General features: G+C 41.8%; 1 protein-coding gene across 2 annotated transcripts in view; it reads left to right on the top strand.

The window, feature by feature from the left end:
• Nucleotides 1-18,505, top strand: part of LOC143299393 (phospholipid-transporting ATPase ABCA3-like) — a 64,609-nt gene extending 46,104 nt beyond the window's left edge. For both annotated transcript variants that reach the window (XM_076612568.1, XM_076612567.1), the window contains exons 21-28: nucleotides 86-242; nucleotides 5,315-5,554; nucleotides 6,521-6,736; nucleotides 10,161-10,459; nucleotides 10,995-11,182; nucleotides 13,150-13,320; nucleotides 14,094-14,334; nucleotides 14,995-18,505. In XM_076612568.1, the coding sequence (XP_076468683.1) occupies nucleotides 86-242; nucleotides 5,315-5,554; nucleotides 6,521-6,736; nucleotides 10,161-10,459; nucleotides 10,995-11,182; nucleotides 13,150-13,320; nucleotides 14,094-14,334; nucleotides 14,995-15,192 (1,710 nt within the window). In that variant the 3' untranslated portion in view covers nucleotides 15,193-18,505. The remainder of the gene's footprint in view (nucleotides 1-85; nucleotides 243-5,314; nucleotides 5,555-6,520; nucleotides 6,737-10,160; nucleotides 10,460-10,994; nucleotides 11,183-13,149; nucleotides 13,321-14,093; nucleotides 14,335-14,994) is intronic.
• The last annotated feature ends 1,132 nt before the right edge of the window (nucleotides 18,506-19,637 follow it).

Here is a 19,637-nt window from a genome sequence, read left to right on the forward strand (position 1 = left end):
TTCATTTTCTTATCATTAACCAAAGTTATTTTTTTGTTGACTGTTGTTTTACCTCCCTGTTGTTCCCCCCTCCTTGTTTTTCCAGGTGGATGCCTACACAGAGGATGGTAACCTGGGTCTGGTGCTGCTGTTCCTGATGATGTTTGGAATCGCCGTCCTTCCTTTCATCTACATCCTCCAGTTCCCATTCAGCAGCCCTGCAACTGGTTTTGTCGTCCTCGTCATCCTTGCCATTGTCAGCGGTCAGTGGTGTGGATGGGGTGGGCAGACAAGACATGTTTAGTTCGGGAAACTCTGTGGGGGAGAGATGAAAATGTTACTTAGTCCATTGAGTGCTAGCCCAGTGGGAACATGTCCGCCTTGGAAGCCAGAGAATCTAAGCATGTTGGATCAAATCCCTCACTTGCCAGAATTTCCTCCCCCTCCACTAGACCATGAGTGATGGTCTGGATGCTAGTCATTCAGATGAGATGATTGTCACAACCCGTAAGGGGTTGCCCATGTACCCCCTACCCCTTCCCAGACTAACTGACGTCCCGACAACACAAACACAGAAACACAGAAGAGTTCAGCTCGTTGTTTTACTGTGGTCATGCAAAAATTAGTACACATAACAAATAAGAGCACTTAAATACCCCCGCACCCCACTCTGTTTAACCAAAGCACAATTCCACTACAGTCCTATAGTCAACTGCAGCACCAGTTCAGTTCAACAATGCTGCCAGAGTTCTGGACTAGAACTCCTCCCGTTGGCTGAAGACTGCCAGCTCCTGCAGGTTCGATGGCTGAGGTCGGTCAGGGCGAGAGGGACGATGGGAAAGTGGGAAAAGTACTTTGGAAGTGAGGAGTGGGAGCGGGAGCGGGAGTTTTGGGAAGGACAAGGTAGAAAGGGGACGAGGACCATTGTCCTGGAGTTGTCCTGGAGACCCGTCGAAGGCAGTGGCACGGAAGGGAGGGGGGGAAACTCACAGAAAAATCTGTAACAACCCACTGTCTCTGTAGACTATGTTGTTGTTTTTTTACCAGTCGTAAAAGAGTACATCCTCCCCCTCCCACCCCTTCCTTAAGCAATATTCATTACACAAGACAAGGGAGCAAGTGGATAACCTTTTGCATAACCCACCAGCGTACAAAAACTATCACCGTGAAAAGTATCTGAACCGTTTGTTATAGCTTTCCCATTTGATAAAAGGGTTAAACAAACACACAACCCAAAGCGTCCATTGTGACTAACTATAAACGGCAATAACAATATTTCAGTACCACTAGTTCCAAATAATAGAAACAGCACCCAGTAAGGCTACAGCACAATTACATCTCATTTCAACATCCACACAAAAATGTTTGGGAAAATTTACAGACTATAATCAGGTTTTTTTCCATTACAAAGAAACCAAATTGTGATAAGAACCCGAGCTGAATATACAGCAAAATGACACACCTAAACACAACAAATTTACTATTCACCCCCCCCCCCCCCCCCCCAAATATTTAGAAATAAAAGACTACTGGATTTAAAAGATTTCCAATTAAAAAAATGTCACCCCAACCTTACAAGCAACAAAAACCTAACTCACTCTGATGTCAACAAACGTCACAAGTCGCATCACTGAAATTAATTAGCGCTACAAAGACAAACACAGACTCCCTCACCTGTCTCCAGGTAAATAGGCACACCACTAGCCCAGGGTGAAACACAGACCAACACTGAAGAAGAAGGCGGTGACAAGTCAAACGCCCCACAACTTCACTGACGGCACCCAACAGCTCATACGCTGGAAAGGCGACCCATCTCTCCTCAAAGCTCAGCATCAACAGCCCAGGGGAATGTTTCTCTCCAAACCAGAAAGATTTCTGAACTCACTCAGAGTTTAAAAAAAAAAAAAAATGTTCAGGACAAGGGACATGCCACATGCATATCCCCAGATATGCACGTGCATATGCATGAAGGAGAGAGAGAGGTGAAGGAGAAAGGTGGAGAGGGAGGGGGGGTGGAGAGAAAGGAGAGAGAATAGGGGAGAAGGATGGAAAAGATAGTTGCACATGCACATATGTAACGATCGCCAACGAGCCGTGACAATGATAAACTGAGGTCCTGTGTGCAGCAGGCACTTCACACATGTAAAAGGACCCATGAAAAGAAAAGGATCATCCCTGGCAAAACTGTTTTGAAAAATTCACTTAAAGACAGAAGAAAAAGAAAGAAGAAAAACAGGGTGGTACTTTTCTTTGTTGACAAGCTTTACCTGTGTAGAGCAGCCTGAATATCACATAAAGAAATCTATTGTGATAACAAACTAATACAGTACAACACTATGCAGTACATACTAACTGGTCAGCTCAGAGATACATTTTATGCATTTGGAGGCAGAAAAAAAGCAAAAACTATGCTTCTGTTTGGCAGCATGTAAAGCTTTAGGATTATAAAACATGCAAAAACTATGCATCTGTTAAGCAGCATGTGAATTTTTTTTCCCCATCATCTGCACCACTTCAGTGGCATTACTCCCACGCCGCTCATTTTGATTCCCCCACACCCCACACCCAGGTTCGCCTGTCACAGTTCCAATGTTGAGTCTGCAGGGAACCATCAATGTTAGGTCACCAGGAGGCCACACACCAGAGGAGACCCTGCACTGCTGAGCCACTTCGGTGGTGACCAGTGGTGCCTGTTCTGAGTTAACGTACTTAGGACACCACCTACTAAGCCCCCTACTAACGACAATAATGGCTTAGTCACGGAGCCAGACTGAGTGAGCATCCCTCCCAGAGTGGAGACTGCCACCACGTCCCTTAAACAACAGCCCCCCCATGAATCTGCCGACACTGAAGACATTGACAGGACTCACCCCAAGCACAGAAGTGGAGGGGTATCGAAACTGAGGTCACCATGAGAGTAGGGCATGAAAGGCCACAGACTTTGAAAACTGTTTTGTTTGTATTGATGATGATGAAGGAGCATGTCAAATATTTAGTATTATTTATTTTATACATGCTAGACGCGAATGTATATAAAGCATGGATGTTTGTGAGGTGGGGGTAGGGAAAGGTGTATGATGGGGTGAGGTGGGAGGTAGTGTGAGTGTTTGTGTGTGTGGTGGTGGTAATGGTGGTGTGGTGTCATTCTGGCGTGTCTGGTATGTGTGGCTTCTTGTTTCACTTTTGGTTTGTAAATCAAGGAGTGCATCATTTGTGCTGTGGAGTCTTGTAGACAGAATGTTATTTTTCTCCACTCACCTGTCTGTAAACAGAATATTATCTTTCTCTGCTTTATTTACCTTTTTTCTACTTACTTGTCAATAAACAATATCCCTTATCTCTATATACCTGTCCATATACAGAATATCATTTTTCTCTGCTAACCTGTCCATAGACAGAGTGTTATTCTTCTCTACTTACCTGTCCATAGGCAGAATATCATTTTCTCCATTTCCTGTCCATAGACAGAATATCATTTTCTCCACTTCCTGTCCTGTCCATAGACAGAATATCATTTTCTCCACTTCCTGTCCATAGACAGAATATCATTTTCTCCACTTCCTGTCCATAGACAGAATATCATTTTCTCCACTTCCTGTCCTGTCCATAGACAGAATATCATTTTCTCCACTTCCTGTTCTGTCCATAGACATAATATCATTTTTTCCCACTTCCTGTCCTGTCCATTGACAGAATATCATTTTCCCCCACCTTCTGTCCATAGAAATAATATAATTTTCTCCACTTCCTGTTCTGTCCATAGACAGAATATAATTTTCCCCACTTCCTGTTCTGTCCATAGACAGAATATAATTTTCCCCACTTCCTGTCCATAGACAATATCATTTTCTCCACTTCCTGTCCTGTCCATAGACCGAATATCGTTTTCTCTACTTACCTGTCCATACTTTTCTTCTCTGCATATCAGTTCAACTCCACCTGTGCTGGTCCAAGGCCGGGATGCAACAGTAGGATAGGATGAGGGGCTAGTGCCCCCTCTCTGTCGCAAAAATCACTGCAACAAAAAGCACTAACAAAAATGACAACAAACATTTTGTGACTGGGGGAGGTAGGTTCTGCTGCTGAAGTTGTATGATGCTGAGTAGTGAAACCCAGACTCCTGAAGCTGCCAGTTTGATGACCATCATCTCAACCAGGACCACCAGCACCACTGGAGCATGGAACATGCGCACCATGTTAAGAAACTGGGAAAACTGTGCAAGTGGCTGCAGAGATGAGGAATTACAACCTCAGCATCCTTTGAAGCAGCGAGTCAAGATGGAGGAAAAGGAGAACTTGTACAGCAGACTGCTAACTGTACGTGCAGGACCGCTCAAGATGCAGCATCACCACTATCATGGCTGTTTTCAACGCCAAGATTGACAGCGATAATAAGGGATATGAGAACATGGAGCAGCAGGGGCTGGGAGAGATGAATGACAATGGTGAGACATTCACAGACCTATGCACCACAGGCAACCTGGCCATCGGTGAAAGTTGGGTTTTTTTTGTCTTTCTGCAGGTTTGTTCACCATGATGAACTGCAGGTCTGTTCACCATGATGACCTGTTTGTACAAGTCTGTTCACCATGATGACCTGTTTGTCTTACTACAGGTCTGTTCACCATGATGACCTGTCTGTCTTACTACAGGTCTGTTCACCATGATGACCTGTCTGTCTTACTACAGGTCTGTTCACCATGATGACCTGTCTGCCTGTACAGGTCTGTTCACCATGATGACCTGTTTGTCTGTACAGGTCTGTTCACCATGATGACCTGTTTGTCTTACTACAGGTCTGTTCACCATGATGACCTGTTTGTCTCTACAGGCCTGTTCACCATGATGACCTGTTTGTCTTACTACAGGTCTGTTCACCATGATGGCCTGTTTGTCGTACTACAGGCCTGTTCACCATGATGACCTGTTTGTCTTACTACAGGTCTGTTCACCATGATGGCCTGTCTGTCTGTACAGGTCTGTTCACCATGATGACCTGTTTGTCTTACTACAGGTCTATTTACCATGATGACCTGTTTGTCGTACTACAGGCCTGTTCACCATGATGACCTGTTTGTCTGTACAGGTCTGTTCACCATGATGACCTGTCTGTCTGTACAGGCCTGTTCACCATGATGACCTGTTTGTCTCTACAGGCCTGTTCACCATGATGACCTGTTTGTCTTACTACAGGTCTGTTCACCATGATGACCTGTCTGTCTGTACAGGCCTGTTCACCATGATGACCTGTTTGTCTCTACAGGCCTGTTCACCATGATGACCTGTTTGTCTTACTACAGGTCTGTTCACCATGATGACCTGTCTGTCTGTACAGGTCTGTTCACCATGATGACGGTGTTCATCCTGAGGATCCCTTCCATGGGCACGGATGATGTGGCAAAGGTTCTGGACTGGGTGTTCATGGTGCTGTTCCCCCACTACTCCCTGGGCATGGGGTTCTGCAACCTCTACGTCAACCAGATGGACAAGCAGTTCTGCATCCAAGATGGCTTCACCCCCGATGAGTACTGCCCCATATTCAGGCTTAACAACAAAACCAACCCGTGCTGCAAAGGTGAGTGCTGGGGTTTGGGTGTGGATATGCTATACCGTCTTTTCTCTCATACTTACCTGTGCAGACTGAATAGGGTTGTGTTTGGCTTTGTTGAAAAGGCGTGGGCGTTATTGAGTGAAGGCTCACACCTACCGAAGGAGAATGTTGTCACGCTGTTTATCTCAGTGTATAAAACTGTATAAAACTGTTTTTCTTGTTTGAGACTTTGACGCACTTTCTTACTGTAGACATTGTCAGAATGTCTTACTGTTGACATTGTCACACTTGCCAACTGTAGACATTGCCACACTTTCCAAATGTAGACAGATGTCACCCGGTCTTACTGTAGATGTTGTCACACTGTTTGTCTTACTGAAAACATTGTCACACTGCCTTATAGACATCTTACTGTAGACATTGTCACACTTAACTGTAGACGTTGTTACACTGTCTTACTGTAGATTTTGTCTTACAGTAGATGTTGTCACACTTGTTGTCTTACTGTATATGTTGTCACACTGTTTGTCTTACTGTAGACATTGTTACACTGTTTGTCTTACTGTAGACGTTGTCACACTGTCTGTCTTACTGTAGACATTGTCACATGGTCTGTTTTACTGTATATGTTGTCACACTGTTTGTCTTACTGTACACATTGTCACACTGTTTGTCTTACTGTAGACATTGTCACATGGTCTGTTTTACTGTAGATGTTGTCACACTATCTTAATGTAGACATTGTCACACTGTCTTACTGTAGACATTGTCACACTGTCTTATTGTAGACATTGTCACACTGTCTGTCTTATTGTAGACATTGTCACACTGTCTGTCTTACTGTAGACATTGTCACACTGTCTCAGTGTAGACGTTGTCACACTGTTTGTCTTACTGTGGATGTCCTGTCATGCTTCCTATTTCCTGAAAGTTCTGACACTCTTTAAGAAAAGATGTTTTATTCGTCATTATTTTCTAATCTTTGGGTAGACATGTGCGGGGACTTCTGCCTGCCCTTTGAGGACAACTTCCTGTCGTGGGAGTACCCAGGCATTGGGCGCAACATGGTCTTCCTGGCCCTGCAGTGTGCAGTCTTCTTCCTGCTGACACTGGCCATCGACTATCAGCTGCCCCAGAAGCTGGTCTACCTGTGCCGCGGCAATATGGGCCATGGCCCTCAGGGTGTTGTCAACCCCCAGTTTTCAGGTGAGACATCATCAGCCCCCAGTTTTCAGGTGAGACATCATCATCAACCCCCAGTTTTCAGGTGAGACAGGTGAGACATCGTTAACTTCCAGTTTTCAGGTGAGACATTAACCCCCTGTTTACAGGTGAGACATCATTTACCCCCAGTTTTCAGGTGAGACATCGTCAACACCCAGTTTTCAGGTGAGATAGGTGAGACATCGTTAACTTCCAGTTTTCAGGTGAGACAACATTAACCCCCAGTTTTCAGGTAAGACATCATTTACCCCCAGTTTTCAGGTGAGACATAATCAACACCCAGTTTTCAGGTGAGACATCGTCAACCTCCAGTTTTCAGGTGAGATAGGTGAGACATCGTTAACTTCCAGTTTTCAGGTGAGACAACATTAACCCCCAGTTTTCAGGTAAGACATCATTTACCCCCAGTTTTCAGGTGAGACATAATCAACACCCAGTTTTCAGGTGAGACATCGTCAACCTCCAGTTTTCAGGTGAGACGTTGTCACCCCCCCCCCCCCCAGTTTTCAGGTGAGACATCATCAACACCCAGTTTTCAGGTGAGACGTTGTCACCCTCCAGTTTTCAGGTGAGATGTTGTCACCTCCCCAGTTTTCAGGTGAGACATCGTCAGCCTCCAGTTTTCAGGTGAGGGTGAGACATCGTCAGCCTCCAGTTTTCAGGTGAGGGTGAGACATCGTCAACCTCCAGTTTTCAGGTGAGGGTGAGACATCGTCAACCTCCAGTTTTCAGGTGAGACATCGTCAACCCCCAGTTTTCAAGTGAGACAGGTGAGGCATCATCAACCCCCAGTTTTCAGGTGAGACATTGTTAACCTACAGTTTTCAGGTGAGACATCGTCAACCCCTTGTTTTCAGGTGAGACATCGTTAACCTCCAGTTTTCAGGTGAGACATCGTCAGCCCTCAGTTTTCAGTTGAGACATCATTAACCTCCAATTGAGACATCATTAACCCCCAGTTTTCAGGTGAGACATCGTCAACCCCCAGTTTTCAGGTGAGACAGGTGAGACATCGTTAACCTCCAGTTTTCAGGTGAGACATCATCAACCCCCAGTTTTCAGGTGAGACAGGTGATCCATCATCAACCCCCAGTTTTCAGGTGAGACATCATCAACCCCCAGTTTTCAGGTGAGACAGGTGATCCATCGTCAACCCCCAGTTTTCAGGTGAGACAGGTGATACATCGTTAACCTCGTTTTCTGGTGAGACATCATGAACCCCCAGTTGTCTGGTGAGATACCATCAACCCCCAGTTTTCGGTTGAGACAGGTGAAACATTGTTAACTAACTCCGGACGATTAGTTCTCTCCCTTGCTTTTCCCTACAGACGACCTATTTGTTAGGGTCAGGAAAAAATGTCACAAAAAAATACAAAACATAAAGTAACTGAATGAAACTCACTGTACTTGACCCACTGAACCTTCTCCTCACGTCATGTGAATGTCCACCCCCCTCCCTCTTCACTGCTCTCAGAAGCTGAGTCACTAAGAGACCTTTTTGCTGGTTGCTTTGTTCACTGCAGATACTTTATTCAAGGTCTTCATCCTTGTCGATGTCAAAACCTTCATTTTGAAGCGTTTCAATCACTTCAGCAGCAGTAAAAGCTGCAGTTGTGATCAAGTTTGCTCCAAAAATTTTCACTTGTATTGCCTGCGATGCCATTTTCAATACGTATGCAGTTTAGCTTGTCATGTGGGGTCCTGAACTCACTGGCTCGTTTTGGAGTATGTTGTTATGAAATCTCTTGAAGAAACTTTCCATTCGACCCTTGACACGCTCGCAGTGCCCAGTGTAGCTGCAATTGTTATGCTATGCCATGAGGAAAACATGGAAAAAAAATTTAATTGTCGAAACCGCTATAGCGTTCTGTCTACTGGAATGCTACCTTACATTAGGAACGCTATAGTGTTCCATCGTCCGGAGTGAGTTAACCTCCAGTTTTCAGGTGAGACACCGTCAACCCCCAGTTTTCAGGTGAGACAGGTGAGACATCATTAACCTCCAGTTTTCAGGTGAGACATTGTCAACCCCTTGTTTTCAGGTGAAATATTGTTAACCTCCAGTTTTCAGGTGAGACATCATCAACCCCCAGTTTTATCGGTGACCTCCAGTTTTCAGGTGAGACATCATTAACCCCTAGTTTTCATGTGAGATATCGTTAACCGCCAGTTTTCATTGTTAACCTCCAGTTTTCAGGTGAGACATCGTTAACCCACAGTTTTCAGGTGGGACATCATCAACACCCAGTTTTCAGGTGAGACATCATTAACACCCAGTTTTCATCGTTAACCTCCAGTTTTCAGGTGAGACATCGTTAACCCCCATTTTTCATCGTTAACCTCCAGTTTTCAGGTGAGACATCTTTAACCCCCAGTTTTCAGGTGAGACATCGTTAACCTCCAGTTTTCAGGTGAGACATCATCAACACCCAGTTTTCAGGTGAGACATCATCAACACCCAGTTTTCATCGTTAACCTCCAGTTTTCAGGTGAGACATCGTTAACCTCCAGCTTTCAGGTGAGACATCGTTAACTGCCAGTTTTCATCGTTAACCTCCAGTTTTCAGGTGAGACATCTTTAACCTCCAGTTTTCAGGTGAGTCAGGTGAGACATCGTTAACCTCCACTTTTCAGGTGACATCGTCAGCCCCCAGTTTTCAGGTGAGACAAGGGTGTGCAATGGGTTTTACTTAGTGCAGCTGGGTATGAGAAAGGCAGTGTGTTGTTGTTTTTTGCGTGTGTATGTGTGTCTGTGTCTTTTTTCTTTTTTTTTTTATAGTTCTTTGTGAGTATATTATCAAGTTTGTCTGAGCAAAAATGTTGCAGAATTGAAAAATTGGGCAAATCGTCAGTGCCACACACAGACATAGACATGCACACGCACACACACAGGCACGCATGTGCACATACACACACACACACACATACATGCACACACACAAACACACACACACACACATGCACACATATATTCATGCACACACACACTCTCTCTCTCTGTCTCTCTGTCTCTGTCTCTCTCTCTCACACACACACACACATATTCATGCACACTCACATTCATGCACACTCAGAACACACACACACAATGACGCTTAAATGGCATGATTGATGAGGCAGCAAAAACACACACACAAAAAAAAACAAAGTAAAAAGCGAAAGAGGAAGTTCATTCCAATCGCAAGGTCCAGAGACAGGTAAAGAACGGTGGCCAACAGTCGAGTGTTTGAATCTGGGTATGCATAAACAGAGTGGATCCTCTATATGTATTCATATCTGTATTATAGTTCAAAAAGAATTCCAAAATAAACCCAGTGAATGTGATTGCTTACCACTTACTACATTCAATTGGAATAAAAACAAAAACAAAAAAGTGGAACCAGTCACCTATTCTTATTGAACCCAGGGGCAGATGAGGATGGCGCAACATCAGAGGACAGAGACGTGGCAGTGGAGAAACAGAGGGTGGACAGTGGTGGAGCGGATGGGGACACCCTGGTGTTGAACCGGCTGTACAAACAGTACGGCATGTTCGTGGCCGTTAACCACATCTCGGTTGGCATTCCGGAGCAGGAATGCTTTGGTCTGCTGGGGCAGAACGGTGCCGGCAAAACCACCACCTTCAAGATGCTGACCGGTGATGTCATGGTGACTGACGGTGACGCCTCTGTCTGGCAGCACAGCGTCAAGTCCGACATTAAAGAGGTCTGCAGTGCTGTGGACTGTTTTTGTCACTGCTTTTTGTTGTTGTTGTTGTTGATGTTATTGATACTTACACAGCAGCCGTCTTTTGTCACAGGCCAAAATCAAAACGTTTTACAATGACAAATCATTTTTCACAACAGGCTGCCTAGCTGGGTAGAGCCAACCAACAGCTGCCTTCAGGCACTCATCATTTATTTCCTGTGTCATTCACTCAGGCCTCAGTCAGGTGCACGCAAACACATGTATATTTGAGTGGATTGAGTGGTGTCACGTACCAAAAGGAAAGGCAGTTTTTAGAATTACCTATGTTGCCTTTAGTATTTATTTTATCAATGGACAGATTTGTATATTAATCAGTTATATATCTGTATATACATATATGTATATATATATATAGATATTAGTTTATTTTAGTTTATTACTATCGGTAATAATGGTTGTCATGTCTTCCTTGAGACCAAATGACAGCCATTACTAGCATTATTACCTGAAGACCAGCCATGGAAGCAGACTCGACAGGTGCAGAGTGTTGCAGGTACAAGCCAACATGGGGTACTGCCCGCAGTTTGACGCTTTGATCGACCAGATGACAGGCAGGGAGACGCTGGTCATGTACGCACGCATGAGGGGCGTTCCCTTCTCTAACATCAAACGCATCGTCGACAACCTCATCAGCCTGCTTATGCTGGAGCCCCATGCCGACAAAATGACCATGCACTATAGGTCGGTTTTCTCTACTCTGTGTGTGTGTGTGTGTGTGTGTGTGTGTGTGTGTGTGTCCAGTAGATTGCTTACCTCTCTTAGTGACTCTACAATCAGTAGGTGTCATTTTTGTGGTTGGTTTGTTTGTTTTATATGTTCACATTATTTTTCTTTGCTTTTTACTGTTTGTGTTTTCTGGTTTGAGTGTGTGATTTACTCCCCTCCCTCTCTCCCACCCCTCAGAACATGGTGGGAAGCTGTGCAAGGTTATTCATATTCTTTGGAATTGTATGTAAATCACACATATCTGCCTTTTTTTTTCTTTCTTTTTTTTTGCAGAGTGTGTATTCTTCAGTTTTATGACTATCGACAGAGCGTGATTTTAGAAAAAAAGAAAAAAAAAAAAAGAAGAAAAAAAGATTCATGTACAAAGGAGCAAGAACCTAATACAGTGTAAACTGTGAATGATATCAAGTGTCCATCTGGGCTGTGAAGCAAACTTTCAGCATTTTTTAACAACAGTACAAAATTTACAGCAACATTTAGTCCTTCAGCCAGCCCCTCAAATTAAGGGGGTCGGTACCACTCATAGTAGCAAATATTATTATATATTTTTGGAATCGTCTATGCCCCTAGACGTCAGAAAATCATGATAATGTTGTGAACGTGGCAGCTTTCTGCCTGTTATCACGTGATTTCTAACCCCACCCTACCGCATCGAGAACGTGCACCGTGATCAAGCTCTTTTTTGTTCAATAATGGTTTTTCTCTCTTCAGTGGTTTAGGCTCTGGGAGAACAGAGCTTGATCACGGTGCGCGTTCTCGACGCGGTAGGGTAGGGTTAGAAATTACGTGATAACAGGCAGAAAGCTGCCACGTTCACAACATTATCATGATTTTCTGACATATAGGGACATAGACGATTCCAAAAATACATGATAACACTTGCCACTATGAGTGGTACCGATTAACCTACTGGCTGATGGACTAATTGTTAAATGGTTTATCCAGAAAGCTGGGTACAAAGGGCTTTAAAGGCTCACATTCAAAGAGTATATTTGATAGTTGTCCTCTGCAGTAGCATGTGATGTTTTTGCTATTGTAAGTTTTAAATGCATTTGATTTCAACATGTGAACAAGTGAGATGATCTTCCTTAATGTTGACACACTGTAGTCAGTGTAAAACTGAAAAACATCAAGTTGATATACACTTCTTATGCTCTTTCTAGAAGCGTAACCGAACTACTGGGTTTTTTTTTAGCAGTTATATCAGATCATTCATTTGGTGAGATTCCTAGGTGTGAAGGCACCCAACAGAATGTTGCATTTGTTCCTTCTGAAATTATTGGTGTATGATTATGCTAAAGTGTGTGTGTGTGTGTGTGTGTGTGTGAGAGTGAGCGTTAATGAGTGTGTGTGTACATGTTTGTACTCATGCACATATATGTATATGCATTGACATGTGTGCACATGAAAGGGAATGGGTGAAGGAGCATGTCACGACTACTAAAATATTTTAGTGGCAGGACTTTTTTTTTTTTAATTAGTTTTTTTTCTTTTCCGTTCTTCTTTCTTGAGCGCTCACCTTCCCATCTGTTGCCTACTTTCCTGTTCACACTGTATGCCCTTTTTCTTGCAGGGCAACATTGCGGGGGTCACTTAGAATTGTGATTAGTCTGACATACTAACCACAGACCTTCCATACTTTTCCACTTCTCATTATCAGATGCTACAGGTCCATTATGTTACATCACCATCAAAGAGGTATGTGAACAGAAGGAAGGTCATGTACAAAGGGAGGCAGCTACTTTTGATTTGTCGGTTTGGATGAACCAGTGGTTTGCAGAGGACAGGAACTGGACCCCCTGCAGGAGTCTGCACTGGTAGGTCACTGTAAGTATGTTAAACTAAATGTGATTTTAGAGAAACAAATGTCCCTTTCCCTCCTCTCTCTGTTTCATGCTTAACCTTCACCTTGTTGCTGACAGTGGAGGCAACAAGCGCAAGCTGAGCACGGCCATTGCCTTGGTGGGGGGCCCAGCGGTCATCTTGCTGGACGAGCCATCATCCGGAATGGACCCTGCAGCCCGGCGCCAGTTGTGGAACGTGCTTTCTGAGGTTCGGGCCAGTGGACGAACCCTGGTTCTCACCTCCCACAGGTGTGTGGGACACTGTGTGTATGTGTGTGTGTGGTGTTTACGTTTGTGTGTATTGTGCGTATGTGTGTGCATGTATGTATATGTGTGTGTGTGTGTGTGTGTGTGTTTGTGTGCGTGATTTTTAAGCTATATGTGTAAGATGTATTCTGAGTTCTCTGTATTAATTTATGTATGTATTTATGTATCAGTGAGATATGTCTCCTGCCATCTGTTTCTTCTGCAAATCCTTTGTCAACAAAAACCTATGTTGTGTTTATGAAGATTTTCAATTTAGTGGTTGCCGGTATAGTGGGTTTAAAAACTGATACACATGACTCCCTTTCATGATAAAGAGTGAACAAGAAAAGGCAGAAAAAACTACTCATGACCACTCTGTCTCTCTGCTTCCTCACCCCCACCCCACCCCCCTTTCTCTTATTACTCACACATGCAGAGTGAGTTGTCAGGCATCATTATCATTATTCTCATCATCATCATCATCTTCATCATCATACCAAAAATTATCATCATCATGTTAATTTGTATACTCATTTTTTTTCTTCATTATTAGCACCATCACCATCATCATTATCACCCCAACAATGATCATTGTGTTTATCAGTATGCACAGTTTTTCATCACCATCCTCCTCCTCCTCCTCCTCCTCCTCATCATCATCACAACAACAATGATCATCATCATACTCATCAATTATGCTTACTTTCTTTTTCATTATCATCATCGTCATCACCTCATCATCACACCAACAATGATGACATGAATATTGTCTTCAGCATGGAGGAGTGTGATGCACTGTGTACCCGCATTGCCATCATGGTGAATGGAGAGTTCAAGTGTCTGGGCAGCCCCCAGCACCTCAAGTCCAAGTTTGGCCAGGGTTACACTCTGGTGGTCAAGATGGCCACAGATGACAATGGTCAGTTGGTGTCCAAAGAGCCACTGGTATCTGCCATCTTCAGCAAGTTCCCTGGCACACAGAAGTTTGACGATCATCAGGGTTACGTGCATTTTCAGGCAAGTGTCATTGGGGAGGAGCAGGGAGTAAATAGGTAGGGTGGATTTTGGTATGGTTGTTTGTATATCTGCATGTATGTGTTTGTGGTTGTGCATACATGTGTTGTGAATGATGTGTGTGTATATGCATGTGCAAGTGTATGTGCTAATTCATGTCTATGTTGATGGAGACAAACTGAGGAATGTACACTTGCGGTTATATTTGCAATATACACGTTTTGTCTATTTTTGTTGTTTTGGGGTTGGGTTTTTTTTTGTTTTTGTTTTTTTTTTTTGTTTTTTTTTTTTCTTAAAAGAAGGTGACACTTGCCTTTTGAAAGATTTAACAACTTGATCCTGAAATCAATACGCTATTAGAATCAGAACATAGTTTTCAACACTCAGCAACAACAACATCAAAGAAAGACAAGAAATTTGCTGTTCAAAAGTTATTGACAAACTAATCCTAGAATCAACACATGATGGGGAGGAATCAGATGTCGTCTTCTTTCTTATTCTCATTGATTTATTGTCAGTTCACTACAAGGTGATTTAGACACACAAGCATTCATTCATTTCAGCACACTCATACAATGGGTGTGAAGAATGGGTGAGGGAAAGTCCCCATCTCTCAAACAAATAAACATATGATTCTAGCTTCTTTTTTTTAATTTTATTTAGGTGCCAGATGCCAGTGTTCCCCTGTCTGAAGTGTTTGAAACCATGGAGTCGGCCAAAGACACACTGGGGGTGGAGGATTACTCTGTCCACCAGACCACGCTGGAGCAGATCTTCCTGACCTTCACAAGGGCCCAGTACTTCGCAGTCCCTCCAGCTTCCTCTGTGTGTGCCAAACTGTGCCCATGTTTTTCACCATGAGTGTGCCATGGACAACGTGTGTGTGTGTGTGTGTGTGTGAGGAAAGTGGCTTGTGACAAGACTGTGCAATGCAGTGTGAAGTGATGTACAGTGCAGTGGGTGTGGTTTTCAGCAAGTTCCCTGGCATGCAAATGTTAGTTGATCATCAGGGTTTGGTACAGTTTCAGTTTCTCAAGAAGGCCTATGGGATAAGAAAAATATATCCTATCATTTCTTCAAGGGTGAGTCCTTGTGGGTTAGAGTTCTGCTGGTCCCATAACTTTGATCTCACAAGAAGGTCTCTACAGATGATCATAGATTCTCAAAATTCATTTCTTATTTCCTTTAAAAAAAAGGCCAGTCAGTTTTTGTATAGGTTCCTGTGTGTATATAGGCATTGATGAGTGGGAGTACAATGCTTTTGTGACTTCCGCCAGGTTTTTCAAGACATACGCCAACTAGTTCACATGAGTTGCTGCACCATTTATTATGATTTATGCTAGAAACTTCGTTTTCCAGTTTATTGTTTAGTATGATTGCTAGTCCTGTTCCTTCATGCCTTTTAAAAACTGTGAGACAGGCGTGGCAAACCTCAAAACATATGTAGCAAAATAGATAATGGCTAGGTAGCAGAATGACAAAAACAGACCAACTGTCAAAGCAGTTCTTTCGAATAGGTACTTGGAATTGTGCTTGTTTAAGAAAGAGAATCTGAACAATTGAGAAATTAGCATATGATTTTGATATCTTTATGTCTCCAATAGACCAATAAATTTTGACAGTTTCAAACAATATACATTTGCTTGAGGACTATTGCTTTCAAATGCACTCAGACACATGTGACACTAGTTTTGCAGTGGATAGGTAAGTAATTTTTTTTTCTGTATAAATATATAATTGTTATTTTTTTATACATTTTAGAATGACGTAAGCTTTGTCTTGTCATTGAGACAGCCCAAGACAGTTTGCTTTGTCATTAAGTATGAATAAAACTTTGATTTTGCTGTTACGATACACTGCAAGTTGTGGTAAATGTGAATACAAGTAGTCAGCAAGAAATATATTAATGCTTTTATCTTATAAAGTACACACTTTTTTCTTTACAATTTAAAATCTTTTTTAACAGGACAATAAATTTTAACAAATGAAAAAGATTGTTTTGTGAAAGTGTAGGTCACGTATTCTTAGCTATCCACAATACAGATTTTAAATTGCTTGTGTATTTAGTATTAATACTTTTATTTGTCATATTTTTGTTTCTGTAGGATATGCAATTCAATGCAGAAGATATCAGGAAGATTTTGTTTCAGTCTCTCATAAATAGTTGTGTAATTTACATGTTTGAAACAAATTTAATGATTTTTTCCCCATCTAAACAGTTCAAATGAATATGTTTATATTATTGTTCTCACACTTTTAATATGCCATGTCATTTGCTTTTATTTGTCTGCATATTTTAAAGACATTCCTGAGTTAACGGTGATACATATGTATTCTTTTTTCCCATTGTCACACAGTGAGCATGTAGATAGGTTTTGATATCAATTGTTTAGCATGGAATCATTGGTTTTTGGTTTGAGATAGAAAAAATCCCCCTATTTGTAGAATAAAAAAACCCTCGCCATTTACTAAACTGCACCTGAAAAGTTTTAACATCCAACATGTGAATATCAGCTGTGATATTGATGATCAGAACAACAAAACATCATCAACAATAAGATTTATGATCATGATCATGATGATCAGTTTTCACTGTACATTGAAAGTGTTGTGCGCACCATGAACTTGAATTCATTTATTTTTTGCTGCATTGTTGAATCTCTGTCTTGCTGTTGACACTTAGCAATGCTATGAGGATATGCAAATGTGTCCTTACCTCATTTTATTTCATGTTAGTATCGCACTAGGAGATTGGAAACGTTTTTATGCATTCTCTGTTCAAAAATTGACACTTAGCAATGCTATGAGGATATGCAAATGTGTCCTTACCTCATTTTATTTCATGTTAGTATCGCACTAGGAGATTGGAAACGTTTTTATGCATTCTCTGTTCAAAAACGATGCTCAAATGTCAAATGTCTTTCTCTTACGCCAGGTTGATGTGGGAACTTTTATTCAAAAAGCTCAGTACAACCCTGTGATACAGATGATATGGGTGATCATGACATACAGAAACAGTGTCTCAAAGTCCATGGCTCTTGATACCCTGCATTCATGGTGGCCTCATACAGTGCCCCTTTCCCTTCCAGTATTGTGCCACATTTATTGTACACATACACATACACAAGTACACTTGTATACACAGGCACACAGACATGTACATACATGCACACACGCATTCTAACACACACACACACAGTCACATACACAGGCGCTCACACATGTGCACAGACACACACACACATAGTGTACATACACACTGCACCATTTCATTGTGTTCAGTTATCACTGATAAAAATCAAACATCCAAGAAACTATAACAACTGGTAAGGAGCCCTTCACTGATAATACCAGTGCTCTTGGACCCCAAACTGAGTGAGAATAGTGTGTGCATGCATGTGTGACCTTGTGTAATTTCTATGCAAATATGACCAGGTGTGTTCTTTATTGCTAATCTTTTCAAGCATTCCTTTGTTACCGACTTCATTCATTGTCTGTACTTTTTTTTCCACTTAAACTTCGTGTGATTTAAAAAAAACAATCAAACTGATATTCAGAGAGCTCTCTGCTAGTGTGAGATTTCAAAAAATAAGATATGCATTGTGATTTTTGTGAGGTGTAATATGCAGATAATTAGACGTTTGTGTGAGTATGGAAAGTTTAATATTTTTGAGGGAGGAATTTTGCTTAATGTCCCGTCACACATATCGGTGATTGAAGACATTTTGTTAAAGTATTTATGAATACATTTGAGATTATCGCTTAGAAGGGGTGGGAGATGTGGATGAATGGAGGGTTGGGGGAAACTGGGCAAATGAGGGTGAAATGAGGGTGAAATTTGAAAAAAAAATCTAAATACAATTACAGGAAATTACTTAAAGGACTTTGTAAAAGAGAAGTCGTTAAACTGACCAGCAAAACAACTGATAATGAATGCAAAAAGTCGAAAACATCAACGTTCTCAGTCACTTGTGAAGACACACTTTCGTGTACATAAAGCTTCATCAAGCTACAGTAAAAAAATTACATGCTTAATTGTCGGGTTACTAAAGCATATTTATACACTTGCAGTGACGCCTCCTTGAGCTACTGAAACTGAAACTATGCACTTGACATTAGAACAATACTTGGTCCATAATGAATCTGATAATAGTCTGAGAGCTAAACTCAGAATTGGTCTGCGAATCGGACCAAAGTCTGAGAGAGTCAACTGACGAGGTTTTAGACTTGAATTCAAGCACCTATAAATGTCTCTTTCTAGTATATTGCTTATTTCCTTGTTTGACAATGGGCAGTATACTTTTATACTATCTGTATGATTCTTTGCTCCCCTTTTTGCTGCCCTGTCTGCTTGGTCGTTATAAAGGAATCCAGTATGGGATGGTATCCAACAAAAATCAACATTTGTACCCTTCACAAATAGGGAGTGCAATAAATACTTAATTTCAAACAATAAATCTTCTCTTTGATTATTCTCAGAAAGGAGCAAACTTTTTAAAACAGATTGAGAATCAACACAAAATAGGATGCTACTTGCTATCATTGCTGTATCAACAAGATGATTTAAAGCCATAAGGATGGCCACCAATTCAGCTGTAAAAATCAAATGTCCCTTACCTAAATAATATGATTTTTCTGTTTTTAGGCCAGGAATGATAAAAGCAGATCCTGCACTGCTATCATCAAGGACTGAGCCATCGGTGTAAACTTTTAAATGATAATCAAATTTTTCTTCTCATTCAATTCTGACAGATGCTGCTATTATATGTGGAGATTCTCCTTTTGTTGTGTCAGAAGCACATATGTTGACGTTTGCTTTTGTTAACTCCCAGGGAGGGTCAGGTGGCACCAGAACACGAGGTGCCATATCATGAAAATCAGTCTGAAGAATTTAAAATATCTGACACATATGTGAAAATGGTTTGAAATGAAATGAAATTATGGTGCTTAGAGCCTCGCCGACCACTAAGGCCATCTCAAGGCTATCGCCGCGTCAATTACTACTACAAGGCTAAAAAAAACAACCAATTAAAACGAGAAACCACTTCAAACTTTCCACTCCAAAGTTTAAAAAAAAAAACTTTCATAGTTTAAAACCTTCAAATCTGGTTAAAAAGGTTCACTTCTTTTAAGAAGTCCATCAGCGCCCACGGAGGGAAAATGGTTTGTAGGTTTGAATTATTTTGTGCATTTTTTGGAAAATCAATATCAGATCTAATATTTAATTCCTCAAAATCATCCACTGCTGTACATCTCACAATGTTTTTAGCAGAACTTAATTTTCTGATTTCATCTAGAGGTAGAAT

This window comes from Babylonia areolata, chromosome 25 (genome assembly GCF_041734735.1).
Source record: "Babylonia areolata isolate BAREFJ2019XMU chromosome 25, ASM4173473v1, whole genome shotgun sequence".
Lineage (NCBI taxonomy): Eukaryota > Metazoa > Mollusca > Gastropoda > Neogastropoda > Buccinidae > Babylonia > Babylonia areolata.